This window comes from Schistocerca americana, chromosome 1 (assembly GCF_021461395.2).
Source record: "Schistocerca americana isolate TAMUIC-IGC-003095 chromosome 1, iqSchAmer2.1, whole genome shotgun sequence".
Taxonomy (NCBI): domain Eukaryota; kingdom Metazoa; phylum Arthropoda; class Insecta; order Orthoptera; family Acrididae; genus Schistocerca; species Schistocerca americana.
In genome coordinates, this window is record NC_060119.1 from 870,207,820 (window position 1) to 870,233,939 (window position 26,120).

Consider the following 26,120-nt stretch of genomic DNA (forward strand, 5'->3'; position numbering starts at 1 on the left):
AGTGAGTTTTTCCGAAAGAATTCAGTGAAACAGACGTTCTGGAAATGCCGTTACACAGGCGAGTGAGATCAAGCGTGCCGCACAGGCGGGCGCAACAATACTGGCGAGGCGGTGCCGCTGTCGGCTCTTGTGCCGCTGTCGGCATTCTTTGTACTTGCGAGTACGGAAGGCGGAATTGTTTTTCTTCCCGGACAGATGATGTGAAAGAATTCTGCTGTCAATACTTATGCTTTTTTCGATCTACTGAATATTATTTTCTTGTTTAGCATTAAGTGGACTCTCATGGCAAACGTGTTAATTACGAAAAGGTTATATAAAATGTGTATTCTATGTAATTAATAATTAATTTGCGTATTTTGATCTACCTGTTTTTATGACCATGTACTCTGATTAATTTTGTAAATAGTATTCCATTTCATGATAGTGTTACGGATTTTGACGATTTTGGAATAGCTAAACCATTTTCTATATCTTCTATGAATTTTAATATGTTGTCAACCTGTTTTATTTTGTGCAAGATGACAGAGTGGAATAAGATTAGGAGTGTCTCCACTCAATTATTATGGTCTAAAAATTGATTTATGATTAATTAGACGAATGCTAAATTTTGTTGATGTTTTGAGCATATGCATTTCCGCTGTTTCTTTTTTGGGACATTTTCTGAGTCTGTTTACGTTACACGAACATCCTCAGACAATGTGGGGCACGTGTAACGCCGGAAATGCATATCCTCCTATTTCCATCTATTGTACTATTATTTTTTTTCCTTGTTTTGTTACCTCAAGATATGACATTTCTGTCTCTTTATATATTGTAATTGTTTTACTGTTTGTATATATATATTTATGCACTCATGTCGATGTATAATTGGTTTGTTTCGTAAATATTATTTGTATTTTTACGCTGGGTCTTGCCTAGGGAAAACTGCTATCGAACGATTACATCGATGGGTCGTGTGAAGAATCAAAGTGTGTAGGATCTTTGGTAGTGTTAACTCTGCCGCGTGGAGCGCGGGCAGAGAGAGTCTGGCTGGAGTAGCGAGTGGAGCAGGTGTGTTGTGTGATGCTCCCGCGAGTTGCCGCGCTTTCGGGGTTTGGCAGCATGTAATTGCGCTCGACTCGCGATGATAGTTTCTGACATGGTGTCGCGGACGGGAAGCATTAGCTGGCGCACATCAAGAGCCCGTTTCGCGTGGTGACCGTGTCGAGAAGAAGGCGCGCCAACATCCAGCTTCTGCAACAGCGACGGCCGACAATGAGTGACTGTCGCCACCTCCTCGATCGACGGCTTCAAACCTTCAATCAACCCACAAGGAAGACTAAAAGCACGTAAAGTTTCAGAACTGTATGGCAGACCTCAGCTTTTCAAATTGTTTCATTTGCCTCGCAAAATTACAGCAACTTAGCATGAACCTTTGTTGCTCATTGTCCCAATTGCATTGCCAAGCAGGGTCCCTTCCTTTTCCGAAATGAGCCCGAAGGTCGTTGAAATTCAAACGCCAGCATCATTCGATTTCACTGCTTTAATTTCAAAGTTCAGCTGGCTACAATATTTAGATTGCACAAGCACAAATTAAGAGTGCGAGTTTTGTTACCGTATTTTAGTTACCTGTGACTGCAGCTCAGCTTGGTATGTACTAAATTTTACTATTATTAATTGTTCAGAATCATTTAATTCAAGTTCAAAGTTAATTCTCTTATTTCTAAATTGCGTAGATTCAAGTAGCTTTTGAAATGATTGTTGAGGTAGTCCAAGACTAACCTTACTTTACTGAATGTCGATGTGCTTCAGAAAGAAAGCTCACTATTAACTTCAGTCACTAAATTACCTTTCGATTTTCCAGTTTTATTAATTCTTTTGCTAAATTAAGTCAGAGTGTAGCGAAATTTATTACTTCTGACAAACTTTCAGTTTTCACACTACACGTGTCAACCTTCAGTTGCCATGCTTCTAGTGCCAATGATATGTGTAATTACCTTTCTTTTTCAGTTACTATAGTAATTGTCCTTAGGACTGGCGACCGTAATTTCCCCCAAATCTCAAATATCTAATTCCCGTTAGTTAATTGTTAACGTAACGGCCGCACATTTACTTTCTTCATTAACTTTACTCCTTTTCAAAATTAATTTCCACCAGTTTCATTTGCATTTTTCCTTTCATTTAGATGTAACCCTTTCCTCCCTCTTTACCGACAGATTAACTTCGGTGACGATTGCTTTTCCCAAATTTCCATTAGGTACACGCGGTTTAATTTTTCATTGTCATTAAGGTCGATAAGTGAGGGGGAGGTTACAAGGTGACGTGAACAGAAAGCACAAGAGATACAATTTTCTTAATTATTTGGTCACTTAATCATTGTCACTTGTCGGAAGTATTTTTCTGTGAAAAAACATTGCCATCATTCGTTTATTTTCGTTGAAATTTTTTAAAAAGTAATGTAGTTTCGTAATATGACTCATCGTTGCAGATATTGTACATCGCACTGAATTTATCTTCAGGTTCGCTTTTTAGCCAGTCATGTGATTTCCTCCATTCCCACTTCACTGAGCTTTTCGGCATTCTGATCCAGACACAAAGTACACTATCAATAAAACGTCTGTTTAAAATATGGACGAAAAACTGAACTGAAAGCTACATATTGGCATTCTACAAAAAGCAAATATCGGAGCGGCAATAACAGTGGCTACAGGAGATAACAGAGTTTAGTCAACGATATTGTGTAGTCTGCTGGAAGAAATGGTCAGATTTTGTGCATGAATAACTCTTCTATATAAAAAGGCATACAGTAAATATGAGGGTTATTCGGAAAGTCAGGAACGATCGGTCGCGAAATGGAAACCACAATGAAAGTCCGATGAAGTTTTGCACACATGTGTTGGGCCGTGTCTCTAGTATGCCCGCCGATCGCGTTACGTCGTTCTTTTTAGCTCTGAGCACACAGGGAGCACACGAAGATACCTAGCACAATAGTGTCTCCCGCCAAGTACGTGGGCCTGGTGAGAAATTTCGCCTGAAGCTATGCAGCCAACATTACATAAGTGTCGTGCGTTTTCTTCTTCAAGAAAATTATCAGCCGCATTCTGCACGGGCAATGAAGATGCTCCTGCATCGTTTTCAATTGAAAACGTTTGATTACCCACAATACAGCCCGTAATTGTCTCCCTCTGAGTTTCATCTCTGCTCAGATGAGCCGCTGGCTATGAAGACACCATTTTGGCACAGACAATGAGATATAGGCCAGCGTAGAGAATTGGTGGAATTCACTGGCGGCTGCCTTCTATAACGAGGGTATTGGAAAGTTGGTACAACGCTGTGACAAACGTCTAAGGCGTATCGGTGACTATGGAGATAAGTAGCTGGAAGTTGTAGCTAATTGTTGCAAATAAAACAGTTTTGATTTTCACTGTGGTTTCCATTTCGCGACCTATCGTTCCTTACTTGCCGAATAGCCCTCGTAGAAGGTGATTGAACAATGGCAAATGATCGAATGTTTCCGTTCATCATTCGGTTGCTCCCAAGGACTGGTTTCATGCAACAGAATGAATGAATGAATAATTCAACCAAAACGAAAAACCACAACCGAATGTATCGACCGTTTTCTAACAACCGACTGAATAAATAGTTTCCATTCCTTTGTCCCTATCACTACTTATACGTCACTATGCGCACATAACCGAAACCGGCTCCAGCATAAAATATATACTGTGTATTGAATTAAAGTCGTTATACAACAACTCGTATAAGCCCTCACTGCTGTGGATTGCTTAGTAGGGCTCAAATAACGAGACGGACCTTCGAGTTTCCAGTGCATAAGGCACAGAAAATTGGATTCTGGGGAAATGTAGGAACATGCAAGGCAATACTGACGCTACGACTTCTCATAGAAGATGGTTAAGGAAAGGCAAACCTACGTTTATAACATTTGGAGACTCAACAATGTTGACTGGAATACTCTCTTTGTAATTCTGAGGGTAGCAGGAGTGAAATACAGGGAAAGCAAGGCTATTTACAACTTGACCGAAAACCGGACGGCAGTTATAAGAATCGAGAGGCATGAAAGGCGAGCAGTGGTTGAGAAGGGAGTCAGACAGTGTTGTAGCCTATCGCCAATGCTATTCAATCTGTACACTGAGCGATCAGAAAAGGAAACAAAAGAAAAATTTGGAGTAGGAACAGGGAGAAGAAATAAAAACTTTGAGGTTTCTCGATGACATTGTAATTCCCTCAGAGACAGCAAAGGACTTCGATGAGCAGTTGAACGGAATGGACAAGGACTTGAAATGAGGGTATAAGATGAACATCAAAAAAGCAAAACGAGGATAATGGAATGTAGTGTAATTAAATCAGGTGATGGTGAGGGAATTGGATTAGGAAACGAGACACTTAAAGTAGTAGATGAGTTTTGGTATTTGAGGAGCAAACTAACTGGTGTTGACGGAAGTAGAGGATATAACATGTGGACCGGCAATGGCAAGAAAAGCGTTTCTGAATAAGAGAAATTTGTTAACATCGAGTATAGATTTAAGTGTCAGGAAGTCTTTTCTGAAAGTGTTTGTATGGAGTATAGCCATGTATGGAAGTGAAACGTGGACGATAAATGGTTTAGACAAGAAGAGAATAGAGGCTTTCGAAATGTGGCGCTACAGAAAAATGTTGAATATTAGATGGATAGATGAGATAACTAATGAAGACCTACTGAATAGAATTGATGAGAAGAGAAATTTGTGGTACATCCTGATTAGATGAAGTGGTCGTTTGGTAAGACATATTCTGAGACATCAAGGGATCACCAGTTTAGTACTGGAGAGAATGTGGATGGTAAAAATTGTAGAGGGAGACCAAGCGATAAATAGAGTAAGCAGATTCAGAAAGACGTAGGCTGCAGTAGTTACTCGGAGATGAAGAGGCTTGCACAGGACAGTGAAGCATGGAGAGGTGCATCAAACCAGTCTTCGGACCGAAGATCACATCAACAATAACAGCAATATCTAAAACCCGTGTCGGGCTATAGTCGATAGTTGTCAAATTTCATTCTCGAGGAAGGATTTAAGAGGAAACAAACTTGATACTAAACTGCTCTGCTGGAAGAAATGGTCAGTTTTTCTGCACGATTAACTTTTCTGTATAAAAAGGAACACTGTAAATAGAACGTGACGAATATCTGCGATGTAAGATACGGTGGTTCTCGCACGGCCGGTCGCCTTGTTGAAGTGTTTTTATCAAGTAGCTGGTTCGCACAGATAATGACCGAAGCACAGCCAGGGCCAGCAACTGTCTTCTGTGGCTAGTGCTCCTGCACACTGACAAAACTCACTCTATTACTACTGCTAGCATAGTGGCTGTTGTAGTAATGGCAGTAGCAAGTATCGACTGATTGTAATTGAAGCGCAGCTATTCACAGAGGTCCAGTGTAGATGTAATCATCGTATGCCAGCCAAAATTGGTAGATATTCTAATGCAATAATGCGGAACCGATAGACGCTAGAAAAGTCTTAGTTCCAATTTTGGGCACCAGGTGCAAGTCTATCGCTGCTGATGCAAGAAAGATGAATAGAAATCTTTTCATATGTAAGGGATTAGAACGGGGCGCATGCAGAAAATTTCAAACAAATCAGAGAGGCATAATTTTGAACTTGATATTAACCGCCGCTAACACAATTTGTTGAATATGGTCACCGGAGACCTCGACGAGGGACTGCATCCGTAAAACGACGTGATCAACAGTTTCTCGCAGTTGTCCCGATGGAATCTGAGTAGCGTGTTCCTGTATACTGGCCTTCAGATCGGTTAGAGAATGAACGTGTCCCTGGTAAACGTGTTCTTTTAGACACCCCCAGAGTCAAAAGTCATATGTAATCACATCAGATGATTTTGCATCTGGAAAACCTATGGAAATAACACTTTAGTGGAAGGTCGCGTTTAACAGTTCTTTCACTGCGCTAGCGACGTGAGGAGTTGCCCCATGTTGCATGGAAACAGCCGTTTCCACACTGTTGCGCTCTTCCAAAGCGGGAATCACATGCTGTACAAGAAGACATTGATAACGTGCAGACGTCACGTTACACCTGACGGGCCCTCAAGTGTGTTCCCTACAAAGAAGAACGAGCCGAGAAAAAAGGTGCTTGTGAATCCACGGCATACAGTCACATACGGCGAGTGCAATGGATGGATCTCCGTGCACAACACCCGATTTAACAATACCCCAAATTTGGCAGTTGTGGGTATTCACTGCACCCTCTAGTGTAAAATGTGCCTCGTCACTCCACACAATATTGCCCGGCCACACGTCATCAATTGAGAGATTTATACCAATTAAATTAACAAACGACGGAGCTGATCCTCCTTGGTAAACAAAACGGGTTAGAACACTGTTGCAGAAACAACGAAACAGCCGGCCGGTGTGGCCGAGCAGTTCTAGGCGCGTCAGTCTGAAACCGCACGACCGCTACGGTCGCAGATTCGAACACTGCCTCGGGCATGGATGTGTGTGATGTCCTTAGGTTAGTTAGGTTTAAGTAGTTCTTAGTTCTAGGGGACTGATGACCTCAGATGTTAAGTCCCATAATGCTCAGAGCCATTTGAACCATTTTTGAACAACGAAACAAACATCCCAACTTTAAACAGACGTAAAATTCCCAAGATTGGCGATCTTTTACAGAAGCTCGAAATTTAGCGCGGACTTCAATGCGAGATGCTTATAACAGTTTCCACAGCGAAACTTTGTCTCGAAACCTGGCAGGAAATCCAAAGAGATTCTGGACGTATGTGAAGTATGTTAGCGGCAAGAAACAATCAATGCCTTCTCTGCGCGATAGTAATGGAGATACTATCGAAGGCAGTGCTACCAAAGCAGGGTTACTAAACATAGCCTTTCGAAATGCCTTCACAAAAGAAGACAAAGTATATATTCCAAAATTCGAATCGAGAACAGCTGCCAACATGAGTAACGTAGAAGTAAATATCCTCAGAGTAGTGAAGCAACTTATATCACTTAATAAAAGCAAGTCTTCTGGTCCAGACTGTAAACCAATTAGGTTCCTTTCGGAGTACGCTGATGCATTAGCTCCATACTTAACAATCATATACAACCGTTCGCTCGACGAAAGATCCGTACCAAAAGACGGGAAAGTAGCACAGGTCACACCAATATTCAGGAAAGGTAGTAGGAGTAATCCACTAAATTAGAGGCCCATATCCTTAACGTTGATATGGAGCAGGATTTTGCAACATATATTGTGTTAAAACTTTACGAATTATCTCGAAGAAAACTGTCTATTGACATACAGTCAACATGGGTTTAGAAAACATCGTTCCTGTGAAACACAACTAGCTCTTTATTCACATGAATTGTTGAGTGCTATTGACAAGGGATTTCAGATCGAGTCGGTATTTCTGGATTTCCGGAAGGCTTTTGACACTGTACCACACTAGAGGTTTTTAGTGAAATTGTGTGCTTATGGAATATCGTCTGAGTTATGTGACTGGATTTGTGATTTCCTGTCAGAGAGGTCACAGTTCGTAGTAACATGTGCGACATAAAAGTTATTTCAAATTTATTAAGTGATTTTTATAGTGTTTTCAACGCTGATTTCGGGAAAAATAGTTAAAAAATTTCATCACATGCAGTTATTTCACAAACTGCTTGTCTAGTTTTAGCTTTTTTCGATATTTCAGCACTGCAGATATACGTAAAATAAAGAATAATTAGGAGAAACCAGCAGTATTTTCATGTCAGTGCCTGTCTGTCGCGCTGCCCCTTCCCCCGCCATCACCAAGCAGTGAGCTTCTGCTACTGTATTTCCGTTCACAGTACTTCTTCACTCTGTTCACGTGTTGTTGTTACTAGTGCTTTAAAGTACTGACTGTTCCCTTGTGTTGTGAAGTTGTTTTATGGACAATGGACAATGGCTACCAGAGGATGTATAAACTCGCCAGATTGCTTCTGCTACATTTGTGGTAACTATACCGTTAAAAACAACAAAGAAACATTTTCGATTTTGTTGAAAAAGTATATTTCGCCTATTTTGGTATACAAGGCTTCGAGAGTAGACAACATTCCATTAGAACTACTGACGGCCTTGGGAGAGCCGGTCCTGGCAAAACTCTACCGTCTGGTGTGGAAGATGTATGAGTCAGGCTAAATACCCTCAGACTTCAAGAAGAATATAATAATTCCAATCCCAAAGAAAGCAGGTGTTGACAGATGTGAAAATTTCCGAACTATCAGTTTAATAAGTCACAGCTGCAAAATACTAACACGAATTCTTTACAGACGAATGGAAAAACTGGTAGAAGCCGACCTCGGGGAAGATCAGTTTGGATTGCGTAGAAATGTTGGAACATGTGAGGCAATACTGACCCTACGACTTATCTTAGAGAATAGATTAAGGAAAGGCAAACCAACGTTTCTAGCATTTGTAGACTTAGAGAAAGTTTTTGACAATGTTGACTGGAATACTCTCTTTCAAATTCTGAAGGTGGCAGGGGTAAAATACAGGGAGCGAAAGGCTATTTACAATTTGTACAGAAACCAGATGGCAGTTATAAGAGTCGAGGGACATGAAAGGGAAGCAGTGGTTGGGAAGGGTGTGAGACAGGGTTGTAGCCTCTCCCCGATGTTATTCAATCTGTATATTCAGCAAGCAGTAAAGGAAACAAAAGAAAAGTTCGGAGTAGGTATTAAAATCAATGGAGAAGAAATAAAAAGTTTGAGTTTCGCCGATGACATTGTAATTCTGTCAGAGACAGCAAAGGACTTGGAAGAGCAGTTGAACGGAATGGACAGTGTCTTGAAAGGAGGATATAAGATGAACATCAACAAAAGCAAAACGAGGATAGTGGCATGTAGTCGAATTAAGTCGGGTGATGCTGAGGGAATTAGATTAGGGAATGAGACACTTAAAGTAGTAGATGAGTTTTGCTATTTTGGGAGCAAAATAACTCATGATGGTCGAAGTTGAGAAGATATAAAATGTAGACTGGCAATGGCAAGGAAAGCGTTTCTGAAGAAGAGAAATTTGTTAACATCGAGTATAGATCTAAGTGTCAGGAAGTCGTTTCTGAAAGTATTTTTATGGAGTGTAGCCATGTATGGAAGTGAAACATGGACGATAAATAGTTTGGACAAGAAGAGAATAGAAGCTTTTCACATGTGGTGCTACAGAAGAATGCTGAAGATTAGATGGGTAGATCACATAACTAATGAGGAGGTGTTGAATAGAATTGGGGAGAAGTGGATTTTGTGGCACAACTTGACAAGAAGAAGGGACCGGTTGGTAGGACATGTTCTGAGGCATCAAGGGATCACAAATTTAGCATTGGAGGGCAGCGTGGAGGGTAAAAATCGTAGATGGAGACCAAGAGATGAATACACTAAACAGATACAGAAGGATGTAGATTGCAGTAGGTACTGGGAGATGAAGAAGCTTGCACAGGATAAAGTAGCGTGGAGAGCTGCATCAAACCAGTCTCTGGACTGAAGACCACAACAACAACAACATTTTGGTATAAAGTTAGGCGATCAAGATAAGCCTTAGGCCCAACACAAAGTTTGTTCAGTGTGTATTGAAGAACTGAGGCAATGGTTTCAACGTAGAAAGCAGTCATTACGTTTTGCAATACCAATGTTTGGAGGGAGCCCAAAAATCATAGTGATGACTGCTATTTTTGTTCTTACAACGGACGAGGTTTCAATCTGAAAGACACAAAGGATATTTCTTACCCTAACATTCAATCAGCCATTCGCCCTGTTCCTCATGCACCTGAAGTACCAATACCCTCTCCCCCAGATTCTTTGTATGATATAGATGATCATGAGTCATTGGCTCAGCAAGGTGATAGTGAAGAAGATAGAGATTGCTACGATCCTGGCACGACCGATCCTATTCCATTCTCACAATCTGAACTGAACGGTTTAGTTAGAGACCTATACCTTTCTAAAGAATCGGCACTGGTTTTAGGATCTAGATTGAAAGATAAACGTATGTTGCCGCTCCGGGTACATCCTTTTCTGTGTATCGATCGAGGGAAAAGGAGTTCGTATCTTTCTTCTCTCGAGAAGGTGACCTGATGTTTTGCAGTGATATTCCTGGAATAATGGTACGTTTCAAAGTAGAATATGCTCCTGATGAGTGGAGACTTTATTGTTTCTTGAAGTGTTAAAGCAGTACTTCTACAAAATGGCAATAAGTATGCTTCTATATCAGTTGGACGCTTGGTTCACTTAAAAGAATGTTACGAAAACCTTGAACTGGTTTTAATCAAACTCTGCTATTCAGACCACAAATGGACACTATGTGGTGATTTAATAGTGATTTCAATGCTGCTTGGTCACCAAAGTGGCTATACAAAGTTCCCTTGCTTTCATGTGAATGAGACAGTAGAGACACAAAGCAACACTACATAAAAAAAACTTGGCCCTTGAGAAAAACTTTACAGGTAGGGGTTAAAAATGTTGAGAGGAAAAGCCTTTTGGATCCCAAAATGGTGTTACTTGCACCACTTCACAATAAATTGGGGCTGATGAAACAATTTGTTAAGGCATTACCAAAAGAAGGGGAGTGTTTCAGATATCTTTGTGGACAGTTTCTTTGTTTATCTGAGGCAAAGCTAAAGGAAGGAATCTTTGTCGGACCAGACATTAGGAAACTAATGACAGATCCCAAATTTGTGGGTAAAATGGAAAGAAAAGAAAAGGCAGCATGGACATATTTAAATTAGTTGTTACCGTTTTCCTAGGAAACAAAAGAGATCCAAACTACGAGACAATCGTCGCAGACATACTCGACAACTTTAAAAAGCTGGGCTGTAACATTTTGACCACTTCCCTGCAAACCTTGCTGATGTAAGTGAAGAGCAGGGCGAAAGATTCCACCAAGACATCAAAGAAATGGTAAGAAGATATTAAGAAAGATGCAACGTCATCTTTATAGCGGACTATTGCTGGATGATAAAAAGAGATGATCCTCAACGAGACCACAGCCGGAAAAGCAATAAAAGATAACACATAACAGATTACGAACAAGAAGGTTATCGAAATATGCAGAAATTTACATACTCACAGATATGGTCTTATAAGTAGTTGGTTGTGGCCTTAAAATCGGAGCTATCTTTGCATTTGCCTGTAGTAATTTAGTGAGACCACGAGACACTGAAATCGGCATGGCCACATATAGATTAGAGCCTCTATCCTCCCGAATACTGTGCCAGTTTGTTAAAAACAGTGAAATCTCTTTCTGTCTACAGTGTATAATACTGTTATCTGCACACACGTTGGCAGAGAAGTTATATCATAAGGTGAAATTCTAGTGCACCACTGTTCATTCGTTTTCCACATCAGTCACGCTACCTACTCTAAGCTGACATCAGGAATGTGACCATGACGTTTGGTATCCATCTTGTATACCAGAACTTCCCCTACAGGAAGATTACGATTTATGATACAGTTGATGGCGAAGTCATTAGAGATGGAGCACAAGCTTAGATTGGCGACCGAATTCGGCCAAGGCCTTTCTAAGGCATTTCCCAGCATTTTCCTTAAGCAATTTAAGAAAATCACGGTAAGTCTAAATCTGGACATCCGTCCTCCCAAATACGAGTCCAGTGTCCTACCATTTTGCGGCCACAGCTGTCATAAAATGTCAAAAGGAGTAGAGTTAAGATTAGGAGTTTTTCTTCTCTTCGTAATCCCAGCTCACACCCTTGATGAATGGTCGAATGCCACGGCGGCCCCTATGGTGCCAGGATGGGAGGCTACTGATGCCAAAGACAGCGAATCAGCAAAGATGCGAGCAGCAAGCTGCAGTTGGTAAGAGGCAATCTAAAGCACAACACAAGGAAATCCATTTTCTTTGTTGTGCAGCGTTATTAAAAAATAAAAAAAAATAAAAAAGAACACACAATTTAACATTCATTTGATAAAAAGAAGAGGATAGTTGCGTCAACAACCACTAAAGTGCTCTTTCTCTAAGGAGTGCTAGTACGTGTGGGTTCAATAAGTAATGCAACACATGTTTTTCTCAAAGCTGATTTGTTTTAATCAGGACTCCAGAACACCATATTATTGCCTACTCTTTGGCTACAAACTCCTATTCTTCAACATAATCTCCGTTCAATGCGACGGCCTTACAATACCTTGCAGGGAGGGCCTATATTCCCACATGGTAGTACTGTACTAGTTGACGTCAGAGCCAACGTCTTGCTGCATCAATAACCTCACCATCAACAACTTACTGCTTCCCGTGGAGTGCATCCTTCATTGGGCCAAACAGATGGAAGTCGGAAGGTGTTACACCCGGACTGCAGGGTGGATGAGGCAGAACAACACGTCGAAGTTTTGTGAGTTTCTCCCGAGTGTGCAGAATTGTGTGAGGCCTCTCGTTGTCATGAAAAGGAGTAGTTCGTTTGCATTTTTGTGGCGATGAACACTATGAAGTCATTTCTTCGATTTCCTGGGGGTAGCACAGGACACTTCACAGTTGACCATTGGACCATGAGGCAGGACATTAAATAGAATAACTCCTTCAGACTTCCAGACACGTTTGATCGCCTGTGACGATGTTGGAAAAAATTATGAAGATCAGAATCGTAACGCGCAAGGAGTTCCCCCACAGACGGCTTTGTTGCTTTTTATGTTAGGCGGCGAGGAAACCAGCGGGCACACACCTTTGAGTACCACAACTGGTGGACGAGTGTGTCAACAGCGAGATGTGTGATTGTGATCCGTCGGTCACCTCGAATGAGTGTCCGCACCTTACAACCTTGTGTCACATCTGTGCCTGGCTGGCCGTCACGCGGGAGATCGGACAGGTTTGCTCAGCCTTATTGCGACGATGACAGACGTCACGCCTAACGACTCACCGTTCTTTTGTTCACTGCCAGGTCTTAGTAGATATTCTGCAGGCGCCCAAGAATATCTGCGATGCCTATCTTTCCGCCAAAAGAAACTCAATGACAGCTCTCTGCTTGGAACACACCTCCGTTACGGACACCATTTTGACGGTCACGCATAGCACCGCCACGTGTTGGAACTTCGTGGAACTACAGGGGCTGAAGCGGGACTATTCCATGATGATCCACAACAAATTGCGCATTTTTTCAACCGAGGTTGGGTGAGAAAAAATTAGTTTCACTAGTTATTGAACGCTCTTCTTATTCGTGATGTTATGACGTTACGCTGTCGTACTCCTTACTCATCGCTGGCTTCTGGAACTTTCGAAGCTGAGTGCGCCTTTCTCTGGCGGGGGATTGTCTTCCTGCTTGTCAACAGTGCCCAAGCGCTATTGGTCACCCGCTGAGGGAGTGTGCAGAGAGTCTTTGCTGCGGATAAATTGACTGAAAAATTTGTTAGAAAGGCGATTTGGGGTAAAAGTATTTTAGTGGTTCAGTTTATTCACGGAAACGCGCGCGGAAATATTTATAAAATTTTTGAAGGAGACAGCATCGTGTTGTTACGCTGTAACTTCCACGGCGGGACAGATTGCTGTTAGTACATAATTGAAAAAGGCTACCGTGATCAATGATTACCTGTTAAATTAATGTGGAAGTGCAACGTACCCATGGTTGTTTCAGCATGAATGGGAGATGACCTTAACTGTTAGTAGAAGAGTGGATACACGTAAACATTGTTAATGAGTGCGTTACTTGCCAAAGGGATAATAAATGGAAGTGTATACAGATTTTTAGCGTTATTATTTCAGTGAGGCATTTTCCATTTCATAACTAAAGAACTCAACATTTGAAAAGTACAAGAGACACATATTGGTGTTAGGCAGATGGTCAGGATTATTTAGTAACTAAGGGCATTCTCTCTGTAAAGCTTCCATACTCGTGTCCGATAGCTGCAAAGTTAACTGAATAACATTAAAGGAGCTTTATATTTGTTGCGGTGACAGGTACAGACATTTTACTACTCTAGCAGACCCAGTGAACGTCAGTTATAGTACGGCAGCGTAAGGTTTTCTGCGTCATTGAGTTCGGAAGAAGTGAGTGGAGGACATTTCGGCCCCGATTCAGCTTTGAACCACCAACTAGGGTAAGCATAAGTCTTTGGTTTCAGCAGTTTCAGCGTACTGGATGTATCTGCAAAGCACGAAGAACGAGTCGACTGCGTGTGTCGGATGAGGACGTGAGACAGATTGAAGGAAGCTTTGTGTGTAGTCCAAGTAAGTTGACCAATAAAACTATTAGAGAACTAGGAGTGCCTGAACCAACTGTAAGGCGCGTTGTGAGACCCCGTTTACAGTGTAAGTCCTACTACTTATTATTGGTGCAGTTCATGATGAAAAGGACAAAGAAAACCGTATCGAATTTTGTGATGACATGGTAAGAAAGATGGACACTGGAACGTTTCTCCGCACTTAATTTCTAACGGCGAAGTGGCGTTTCATCTTTTGGAAAAGTCAGTAGACAAAGTTCGCATCTGGGACCTACAAAATCCCCATACAACAATGCAACCTGTTTTTTTCCTTATCACAAAAATATTTCATGCGAGATTCTTATTTGCAGAGGGAATCTCGTTAGTGGAACAGCGCGCCTGAGCGTTGTAACAATGCCTTTTTCCTGAACTCGCCAGGACTCACGAGACTTCATTTTTCAACAGGATGCAGTTCCACCCTATCGGCACCTTTATGTCGGAGCATTTTTGTGTAAATCTTTTCTTTTAGATGGACAGGTTGCCTGGGAGAAGAAGCCCTTGATCTTACGTTCTGGCTGCTGAGATGTAATCTGACTGCATGTGAGTTCTTCTTGTGGGGATTTATAAAAAGAAGCAGATTACGCCCCACCTCTACCGACGACTGTGAGCGATCTGGAGAATCCGGTCACAGCTGCAGTGAATTCAGTAACACACGTGTGGAATGAATTCGGCTGCCGCTTTCACTTTTGTCAGATAACAGTGTAATATTTTTGTTAGTAGCTAGTTTCGTAATGGAAAAAGATAAAAGGTATTCGTATGATGAAGGCTATAAACTGAAAGGAATAGCATATGCTGTAGAACATAGAAACAGAGTAGCTGAGCGGCATTTCGGCCCTCCACCAACAAAAAAATCCATTCGCGATTGGCGGGCAAGTGAAGAAGACCTGAAAAAAATGAGGAAGACAAAACCTGCAAATATAAGACCGAATGCAAAATGGCCAAAACTGGAAGACGACGTATTGAAGTGGATTCAAGGACATCGTCAAAACGGCATTGGTAATAATACAAAAATGATTCAGACACACGCTCATAAGTGGAACTTAACAGACTTTAAGGTTTGAGTTGCTTGATGCTACAGTTCAACGAAGCGTCATGGATTTAGCATGCGAACCAAAACGATAATATATAAAAAATGCCAAGACAGTATGAAGAGAAAATAGTAATTTTCCATCGCTTTGTTATTCAACATCGGCAGAAAACCAATGTGGAACTAAACCAAACAGCGTAATGGACGAAACTCCTCTGACATTTGATGTGCCGAGTAACAGAACCATTGCCATGAAAGGTGCTAAAAAATTCAGTAAACTGTTGTCCTTTCATGTCGTGCTGACGGTACTAAACTTAACACAATTATCATTATCGAGAGCAAAATAATGCCAAAACTTTCTGAAATATCACCCGGTACGTACATGACAAGGGGTGGATGGACGAGGCTGGTATGGAGTTATGGATTAACAGAGCGTGGGAGAGACAAAAAGGTGCTTTATTGAAGAAGATTTCTTTTCTTCTAATAGAGCAGTTTAGTAGTCATTTGAAAAATTCTGTGAAAGAGCAACTGAGACAGAGAAATACAAAGTTTGCTTTTATTTCGAAAAGACTTAATTCCCAATTGCAAGCTCTTGCTTTCTCGATAAATAAACCATTTCACATGGATATGAGAGAGGAATGGGACAAATGGATGCTGGATGATATCCAACATGAATTCACGTCCAAGGGATCTTTAAAAGACTTACAATCAAACACGTTTGTCAGTGAATAAAACAGTGGCAGTCTAGAATGAGAGAAAAAATTATTGTTAAATCTTCCAAGAAGTAACGCTGTCGATGACAGAGAAGCCCATCTTATAAATGAAGAGGACAACAATGACGACGAAGACGAAGAAGAAAGTTCAGATGACGATTTCCAGGGATTTTAAAGGTCAAAAAATGGTTCAAATGGTTCTGAGCACTATGGGACTTAACTTCTGAGGTCATCAGTCCCCTAGAGCTTAGAACTACTTAAACCTAACTAACCTAAGGACATCACACACATCCATGCCCGAGGCAGGATTCGAACCTGCGACCGTAGCGGCCACGCGGTTCCAAACGGAAGCGCTTAGAACCGGCCGCCTTTTAAAGGTCAGTTCGGTTTGATAAACTAAGGATTTCTTTTAGTCTGGTTTTGCAATCTAATGATAAAAATTGTAAAAATGTTATTTTTTAAAAAATTGCTTAAAAGTTAAGGTGTATTTTGTAGTCCGTAGCGTCTTAGAGCTATAAAATATGGTATGTGGATGACTCATATGCAATGTGTATTTCATGAAATAAAAATTAATTCAGTTTGATCCATCATTTTCAGTAACGCTGTGTGCTTCGCGCACGCGTGCAGATACTATAGCTGAGAGCGCAGGCTGGTGCCGCCGCTCGCCTACCTTGATGACGAAGAGGTTCCTGGTGCCCAGGGGGTCGGACTGCTCATCGCTGGTGTTGTAGCGGTCGGCAAAGGTGGCAAAGTCCTTCACCAGCACAGAGCGCAGCAGCTCCGGCGACCGGATCAGCACGGCGGGCCTGCGGGCAGCGTGTCTCTCAGGGGCTGTCCACAGCTAAATACACTACGTCACGGAAAATTTCCCAGTTCTTCAGAAACTAAGCGTCGATTCTGCCTACGTTACAGACGTCTCCGAAGAGTAAGTTACACATCATTGTGGTAGGTGAAGTAACTTGCACCACACTTCAAAGCGACACAGATACTGTAGTGGGACGCGAAATTGAAGCGTCACCCATTCACCAGTGTCAGCCCAGTTTGCAGGTGAATATAAGTTTAATTTAGTGTTTTGTTTATGTATTTTGTAATATTTGTAATGTTTGTGAATTATCTAAAGTTTTGTATTTATTTTCATGTTTCATTTACGGAGAGGGCGGCGCAACGAACGCAGACAGCATCTTCACTGCCGGGACCAGAGGGAAAATTGCTGGCCACTATACGTCGCGGGTCGACAGCCAAAGAGCAACAGAAGATCCTGAAACCGAGTTGTTGCGTCGTGCTTCTAAAAACTGAAAAAATAAGAATTTGTAATGTTTCTACAACAATGACGTCACAGAAAGTTTAATCATGTTGTAAATGTTCAGTCCTATCTTGTCAAGGCTCATGTTCACGCCTGTATGTAGTATATATGAAGATAATAAACTAGTGTATACTACAGAAGTTTAAATACGTGTTCCGAGAATTTATTTATGAAGAATTATATTAAGGAAGAAGCATTACTGATTTATTTGACAAGATTATTAATTTTTGACAACGTTCGTCGTGAGTTTGAGTCTTAAAAGTTTATTCAATGTGGTTTTAATATTTATTAAAGCAACTTGCATTAATATAATTTGCAAGAAGAAACAAACGACATCTAAATTGAAAAGAGTTTGCGCAAACCAATTGGACTGAATGACGTAATTCGGCGCATACGACTCAAATGATGATGTTTTAATTACAGTTTCGTTCAAGAACCATTCAGAGACAACTTTAAAAAGAATTTAAATAATTTTGAAGTGTTTTGTAACTCACGTAGGTGACGAAGTCTGCAAATCGTCATATGTCAAAAGAAAATCATTTATACAAAACTTACCTCGTTACACTACAATACGTGACACTACTTTTCAACGTATAGTATCTATTTAAATAAGGATCGGGAAGTTCTACCGAACGCTCAGTTTCTGAACGGTAGAAATCCACTCCTTGCTCACGGAACTATTCGAAGACTGCTGTTCGAACGTCCTCATCGGTGGCAAATCAGTTGTCGCTAATCAGTTCCTCAATTGCTTGGACGTTCTCACCTGTGGTCGATGTCGGTGGCCTTCCTTCCCAATCAGCATCACCCACGTTTTGTGACCTTGGCCATATTGTTGCAGCACTTCACTACGGCAGGATGCTACAGTGTGTTTGGTCCATATACCGCCAGAATTTTAAACCGAAACTATGTACATTTTAGACGTTTCTCACACAAGAACTGTACTGTCCCTCGTATTTCGGCTTTGGAGTACGTTTCCAGTTGCTGCGCCATTTCATTTCCCTACTGTAAAGCATTTGCTAATCACACCGCAGCAGAATTCGCTCTATAGGAAACCCGGAACACGTTCTCTCTTGTTCACACTTGTTGCGCAATGCTCTTAGTGTACGACGACATGAGTAACATACTTTTTTGAGTCCCTCGTAGTATATCGGAGAATAAGTTATACAGTATAGGGCAAGGAATTATCCCGAACTATAGAAGTTAATAAAAGAAAACTTAAAAATGCTAGAAAACACTTTATTATTACCTAAATAAAATGCACCTGGAAGTTCCATTTTATTAGGTTCTGAACATCAAATCCTGCAAGTGACGTCCCTCGTTGTGAATACACAGCTGCAGCTGGTTTCTATAAGTTCTGCATCACTCTATGGAGCATCTGTTGTGGAATGCGGCCTCTTTTAAGTCATATAGCATCCTTCAAGGCTCCCAGCGTGCTTGAGCGGTGTTTCAAAACTTCATCTTTGAGATAATACCAAAGAAAGAACTTGCGCTATTTTAAATCAGGCAAACGTGCAGGCCATGGGATGTCGCCGTACCGTGAGATCAAACCATCAGCAAAGATTTTACTCAAAACATTCATCGAATGTCAAGCAGTGTGGGCCGTGGCACCATCCTCGAAACTAAACGAGCCTAATATGCATTTGTTGAAGTTTTGGTTAAAAAAAGGTTTTGGGTCATGTTAACATGTTGTCCGCTATTGACGGCAACAGTATGGTTTTTTTCTCCTCAAAGAAAATAAGGTCCAATGATTTCCTCAGCACTGATTGCACACCAGAATGACCTTACCATGTGGAAAGGACTCTCATGAATTTCCTCAGGTCTCACATAATTCCAATAATGCATATTCTGTTTATTAAGACATCCATAAAGGTAAAAATGTGCTTTAGCATCGGAGAAAATGCGCGCGTCTTGAGAAACGTTTCCAATCAAGTTTTCACAGGATTGTCGTTGATTTTGCCGGTCCTATACAGTTCTTTAGCATTCTCCATTTTATTCGGATGAAACTGAATGCCTTTCGTGGAGAACCCGACGCACAGTACGGATAGGCTGTGCAAGCGACGACGTGTGCTTGCGAACGGAACGTTTAGAGGACTGCAAAACTGACCTTCTGACACCCTTAATGTTTTATGAAGTTCTAACGGTCCCCTGTGCACCAACTCTCGTTTTCATAACACGGCCACATCGACAAAAGTTCTTTGGCCTAACAGATTCGATTTACGGTCGGGAGAACTGTTTCGATGGGGGATTTGATATCGAGTACACATATAACGCTGTACTGCAATTATATACCGATTTTCGGAAAAACAGGTTTCGACAACAAAAGCAGGATGTTCGTTTGACCACGCCACTAAAATCGGTACCAAAGTAAACGTCCACTTTTACTGTGACCTTGGAGCCCATCCCCACTCTTCCACCGCCCCTTCTTTCTATGCAATACCACTTTAAAGTTAGGGACAATTCCCAGCCCCACACTATACATCAATGCTACAGCCTCCATTAGCGTTCATCAAAACAGTGAGAAATTCAAAACTAAATGAGGAGATTTCATATCGCCAAAAGTATTCTCAGCAGCCGCACAAGAATTTTTCAGATTTTTAAACTGGATAAATGCGCAAGATTCTAGCGGTAGCTTCAGACTGAGTCAAATGTGATACCGCTGAGCTTCGCAGCAGTTATGCTGACTCTCGATAGTCGATACTCTGTCCATAGTCGCCACATATTTACTACAACTGAAGACAACGATTGGGTGGACAAGAAAAGAAATAAAGGAAGAATTGGCCGAGCGGTTCTAGGCAGATCAGTCCAGAACTGTTCTGCTGCTACGGTCGCAGGTTCGAATCCTGTCTCGGGCATGGATGTGTGTGATGTCCTTAGGTTGATTAGGTTTAAGTAGTTCTAAGTCTGGGGGACTGATGACCTCAGATGTTCAGTCCCATAATGCTTAGAGCCATTTGAACCATTTTGAAAAGAAGAATAAAAATGGTCTCTAATGCTTTTGGGAAACGAAATAGGATTTTCAAAATTAAGTTTCCCAAGTGTCTGAAAAGAAAAGTTTACAACGCTTATATTTCATCAGTTTTGACTTACATTTGAGTGTGTGAAGATATTACTAATTATGTGATCGAATTTTTTATATGTGTATGTGATGTCTGTTCTTTCGGACATGTGGACAACATACCGCGAGTAATGAGAATAATGGTCAGGGGCACTACATTAGGAATACATTGATAAGTTTGGGTCTGACAGGAGGCATGCTAGGGTAGTTCGTGCAGTTGCGGCAGTCAATCTGTCCGGATGGCTCAGCGGTCACAGCATTTGACTAGCAGGCTGGTCCAGCACAAATTTTCAACTTTCTCCATTGATTTCAATTAATGCCCACTCACAACCCATGTCTGTAATTCTTTTGTGTATATTTTTTCTTTTTCTTATTTCTTTTAGTCATTCCTTTTACTCTGAACACATATCTTTGATGGTTTAGAATACTTGTTTTGTTCTATAATTTGAAATGTAACTATTGTTTCCTCTATTAATATTGCTACATGAATTTCTTTTAAATGAGAATGTGTGTAGATGTGCGTTTGATCTTCTATGTAATGCTTTTGTGAAATGTGCTGTGTGGAACCACATGTACAGGTCGCGCAGGCTCCGGTGCCCGATGCTCAGTGACAGTTTTCGTCCAAAGCGATGGGAGAGTTCATTCGTTCGTTCAAAAGGGGACACTAACAAGCGTTTGCCACCTTTCTGCCGGTCGGCGATGACAGAAGCAACACGCACGCCCTGCAATCTTTCTCAAACGATGTTACAGAAACTATTCAGTAAAAAATTCATTTCTGCTGTACTTGTAGCTTTATATGTCAAGTTCATTATGATGTGCCCATCATTTCGTTAATGTTCGTTGTTATTGTGATATTTACGTGGAAGTAAGACACTGCGCAAAATTCGAAAAAGTTTGCAATGAAAAATAGGGCCCGCTTTGATTTTGCGTTCGGTGCGTATTACATAATATGTTTCCGTGTATGAAATTTAGCTAACATATTGAATTTTTCTTTAGACTTGGTTAGAGATCTCTATTTGTTACCAGTCTCTAGAAAATTGATCTGAAGTAACGCACTGATTTGCGATCGTACCGCGCCAGCGATAAAGCCAGAGTGAAATATCCACGACAGCCCTACTATTTCATAAACTGTTTGAGATACCGAAATTTTAACATGTCAGCAAGAGAAATGCGTAGGTTTTACTCAAAATTCCCCACTCTTGACACTTCCCTGAAAGTTACGAATGGTTAACAAACCAGGCGAAAATAAATCGCTGCATTTTCGGCGGAATTCTTTTTAGATATTAACCAAAGAAGAGGTGACAGATCTTTTTGAATGGTCACCGATCAAGTTTGGGCGTGAAGGAGCCCCGCTTAATATTTACAAAAAAAAAAAGTGAGTGTAGGCTTCAGTTTAGAAAATCACTTCTCTTCCAGTGTTCGGCGTATCCCTTACAGCACCTGTCGTAAGAACTGTGACGCGAGAGCGATAGCGACCGTTGGCAGTCGAACAGTGACACTGCGTGGGTGTGCAGCGTTATGGCGTATGCGCGTGTGTTGTGCAATCGTGCTACACAGAAGCACGTGAAAATTTATGGCAGCGTTCTTATTTTTCGGTCCCAGTACAAAGTGGACGTTATGAAGCAAGAAGTTTGACTGTGAATACTGTGAGCTTCAATGAGTACTAAAAGAGCGGTGGCCATGCTTCCGTGAAAGGTCTGTGATTGTTGTGGCTAGAACGGAACTGTTTTGCACGTAACTGAGTAGCTCAAACTAATGTACTCTGAATTTATTATCTCGCGTGCAACTTAATGAGCTGCCTTGCGCATCAAGACATAACTGTCGCCGAGGAGATTTTTCAAATGCTTAAGACGTGCGTTACTGTTTTCACCAGAACTATGAATCTGCGATCATTGATGGCTAAAAGCGGCCGACTATAACTATGCGGCGGGGAGTAAAAGTACTACGCATATTTTTTTTAAAACTGTGAACTGGACGTTAAAAACAGAAGAGTGTCTGCAGTGGCAGCAGTTGTGTAAGAGCACAACAGGATGTGAGCACCCTAACTTTTGACTCCTTGCGGATTTATTGGTTATTTTTCTTTGAATTTTTTTTTTTATTTTACTTTATTGTAATTTTGATACCCGATCAACCAGGTAGGCTGGCAGCAGCACAATACGCCGCTCTTCAGCCGAAGAGAGTACATGGAGATAAACAAAGAAGAGACACCACTTAGAAAAACGGCGGGAAAAAACAGGAGACACAAGAACATAAAAGCACAAGAAGCCGTTCACACTTGATGACAATCCACACCATGAACTGGAGACCCGACGCACAAACACTGAAGAAGACGATGGCACTGGTGAACAACGGAGCGTGACGGCGAAACTGAACACTAAACATGACGGCACACACGATACACTGATGGCGGTTATCTCCGGCGCGCGAATGTCCACTGAGCGTGTGCGAGTCCGGGGACCTGCCAAGAGGGGAACAGGGCTGAGGAGGGGGAGAGGGGAGGAAAAGAGGATGCCACGGCTTAGGAGACGGGGACAGGAGGATAGGGACAGGGAAGGGGTGGCCCGGGGGACGAGGGGGGAGAGAAGGAGGAGGGAGGGAAAAGGGAGAGAAGGGAGGGAGCGTGCCCAGAGGAGTAAGTACAGGAGGAGGGTGGGAGGATCAAAGTTGGTAGGAGGGGTAGATGGAGGGGAGGAGGGCATCATCAGGGAGAGGGAGCTGGCGGAAGCCACCTTGGGAGAGGGTAAGGAGGGTGGAGAGATGGAGACCGGGCGGGACGTGGGAATACAGGCGCGGCAGCGGGCGGGGGTGGGAGAGGAGTGGGGAGACGAGCGGGTGAGGAGGATCAAGTTTACGGGAGGTGTACAGGATCCGTATCCTTTCAAGGAAAAGGAGGAGGTGGGGGAAGGGGATGAGATCATACAGGATCCGTGTGGGGGAGGGGAGACGGATGCGATAGGCGAGGCGGAGAGCATGGCGTTCCAGGATTTGGAGGGATTTATAAAAGGTAGGGGGAGTGGAGATCCATGCTGGATGGGCATAACAAAGGATAGGGCGGATGAGGGATTTATAGGTGTGGAGGATGGTGGAGGGGTCCAGACCCCACGTGCGGCCGGAGAGGAGCTTGAGGAGACGGAGGCGGGAACGTGCCTTGGCTTGGATTGTCTGGAGATGGGGAGTCCAGGAGAGGCGACGATCGAGGGTGACGCCAAGGTACTTAAGGGTGGGAGTGAGGGCGATGGGACGGCCATAGACGGTGAGATAGAAATCAAGGAGGCGGAAGGAAGGGGTGGTTTTGCCTACAATGATCGCCTGGGTTTTGGAAGGATTGACCTTGAGCAACCACTGGTTGCACCAAGCGGTGAACCGGTCAAGATGGGATTGGAGAAGGCGTTGAGAGCGTTGCAGGGTGGGGGCAAGGGCAAGGAAGGCGGTGTCATCGGCAAACTGGAGAAGGTGGATGGGGGGTGACGGCGGTGGCATGTCCGCCGTGTACAACAGGTACAGAAGGGGGGAGAGGACGGAGCCTTGGGGCACACCGGCGGAGGGGAAAAAGGTGTAGGAATCGGTGTTATGGATGGTTTCTTTGAACGCTGTTAATCGTAATGTAGATGCGGAAATCTGAAGTACATAGCACTAAATCTACCGCTCTATGGTACGCTGCTACTCCTCTAGACTCTGTGAAACTTGGCTTCAGGGTCGCGAGCACATCTTCAGTTGTTCATCATTTAAGGAGCTTTTGCCCATGCGCTACAGGTGTGACGTAATGGTCTTAAGGGCCAAATACATACAGATTTGATAAACAAAGTTCATAGCTAGCCCTTACTAATCAGCTACAAGTTTATGTCAGTGCCATCAGATAGCAGCACACTGCAGCAGACTTTTATCCCGTTCGCTTGGCATAAATCCCGCTAGACGCTAGCACACTCCCCAGATATGCCAATTCGTTCACTATATAGTAAAATTAGATCGGCCATCAATATATGTTATACTGATAGTAAAACCTATTTGTGGGTTTCTGAATGAGATTTAGTACATTAAATTTTGGCTTTCGTCATACTGTAATCCGTTTGAGGCGCTGAGAACTATAAAGCACATCGTTGTCGATTGTGCGCCTACCTTCTCCAGTACGCCGATGACACCGCCTTCCTTGACCTCGCCCCCACTCTGCAACGCTCCCAACACCTTCTCCAATCCTATCTTGACCGGTTCACCACTTGGTTTAACCAGTGGCTGCTCAAGGTCAATCCTTCTAAGACCCAGGCGATCATTGTAGGCAAAACCACCCCTTTCTTTTGTCTCCTCGATTTCTATATCACCATATATGGCCGTCATATCGCCCTCACCCCCACCTTTAAGTACCTTGGCGTCACCCTTGACCGTCGTCTCTCCTGGACCCCCCATCTCTGGACAATCCAAGCAAGGCACGCTCCCAACGCCATCTCCTCAATCTCCTTTCTGGCCGCACATGGGGTCTGGACCCCTCCACCATCCTTCACACCTATAAAACCCTCATCTGCCCTATCTTCCACTACGCCCACCCTGCCTGGATCTCCGCCCCTTCTACCTTTTACAAATCCGTTCAAATCCTAGAACACCATGCTCTCCGCCTCACCTACCACATCCGTCTCCTCTCCCCCACACGGATCCTGTATGACCTTATTCCGTTCCCGCACCTCCTCCTTTTCCTCGAATGGATACGGATCCGCTACACTTCCCGTAAACTTGATCCCCCTCACCCTCTTGTCTCTTCCATCCTCTCCCACCCCCGTCCGGTGCCGCACCTGTATTCCCACGTCCCACCTGCTCTCCATCTCTCCACTCTCCATACCTTCTCCCAAGGTGGCTTCCACCAATTCCTCCTCCCCGATGGTGCCCTCATCCCCTCCATCTACCCCTCCTATCAACTTCGATCCTCTCTCTCCCCTCCCTGTGGTTCCTTAGGACACCATCTCTCCCTTCTCTCCCTCCTCCCTTCCTCCCTCCTCCCTACCGGGCTTCCCCTACCCCTGTACCTTCTTTCCTTCCCCTTCCATCTCCACTGCCACTGGCATCTACACTCTCCCCTCTCCCTCCTCCCCCACGTTTTCTCTTTTTGGCAGGTCCCCAGACTCGCATACGTCAAGTGAACATTTGCGCCGGAGATCATCGCCGTCGGTTCTGTGTATGTGCCATCGGGTTAGTGCTTCAGTGTTTTCACCGAACCACACTCCATCGTTCACGTTTGTTCTCTCAGTCATCAGTGTTCGTGTACAGTGCTGACCGTTTTTTGTCCTTTACTCCATCTGTGAATGGCTCCGTGTTTTTTACTCATGTGTTTGTTTTTTGTCCACCACTATGTTATATTTTTCTATGTCTTCATTGTTTCTATTTGTACTGACTGTGGCTGAAGAGCGGCGTAATATTGCCGCTACCTAGTCCACCTTTTGTATAAGGTGTCAAAATAACAATAAAGAAAAAAAAATTGTGAGGCTGCTCCCTCAACCTCGAAAAGGTCTACAACCATGTTTGGCATCCCAGTCTCCTGTTTAAACTCCAAACCTATGCCCTTCCTGTCAACTACATCCGTCTACTCCTTCCTCTCCCGCCGCCCCTCCTACGTTACCATCCATAATGCCGATTCCTACACCTTCTACCCCTCTGCAGGTGTGCCCCAGGGCTCTGTCCTCTCCCCTTTCCTCTACCTCCTGTACATGGCAGATATGCCCCAACCCCCCCTCCCCCTCCAGTACACCTCCTTCAGTATGCCAATGACACCACATTCCTTGCCCTCATTCCTACCCTCCAATGGTCCCAACGCCTTCTCCAGAATCACCTTGACCTTTTTGCCA

General features: G+C 42.9%; 1 protein-coding gene across 1 annotated transcript in view; it reads right to left on the reverse strand.

The window, feature by feature from the left end:
* LOC124547093 (cytochrome P450 6k1-like) overlaps window positions 1-26,120 on the reverse strand; it is a 165,896-nt gene that overhangs the window by 71,489 nt on the left and 68,287 nt on the right. The window contains exon 3 of the mRNA XM_047125084.1: window positions 16,605-16,740. Within this exon, the coding sequence (XP_046981040.1) occupies window positions 16,605-16,740 (136 nt within the window). The remainder of the gene's footprint in view (window positions 1-16,604; window positions 16,741-26,120) is intronic.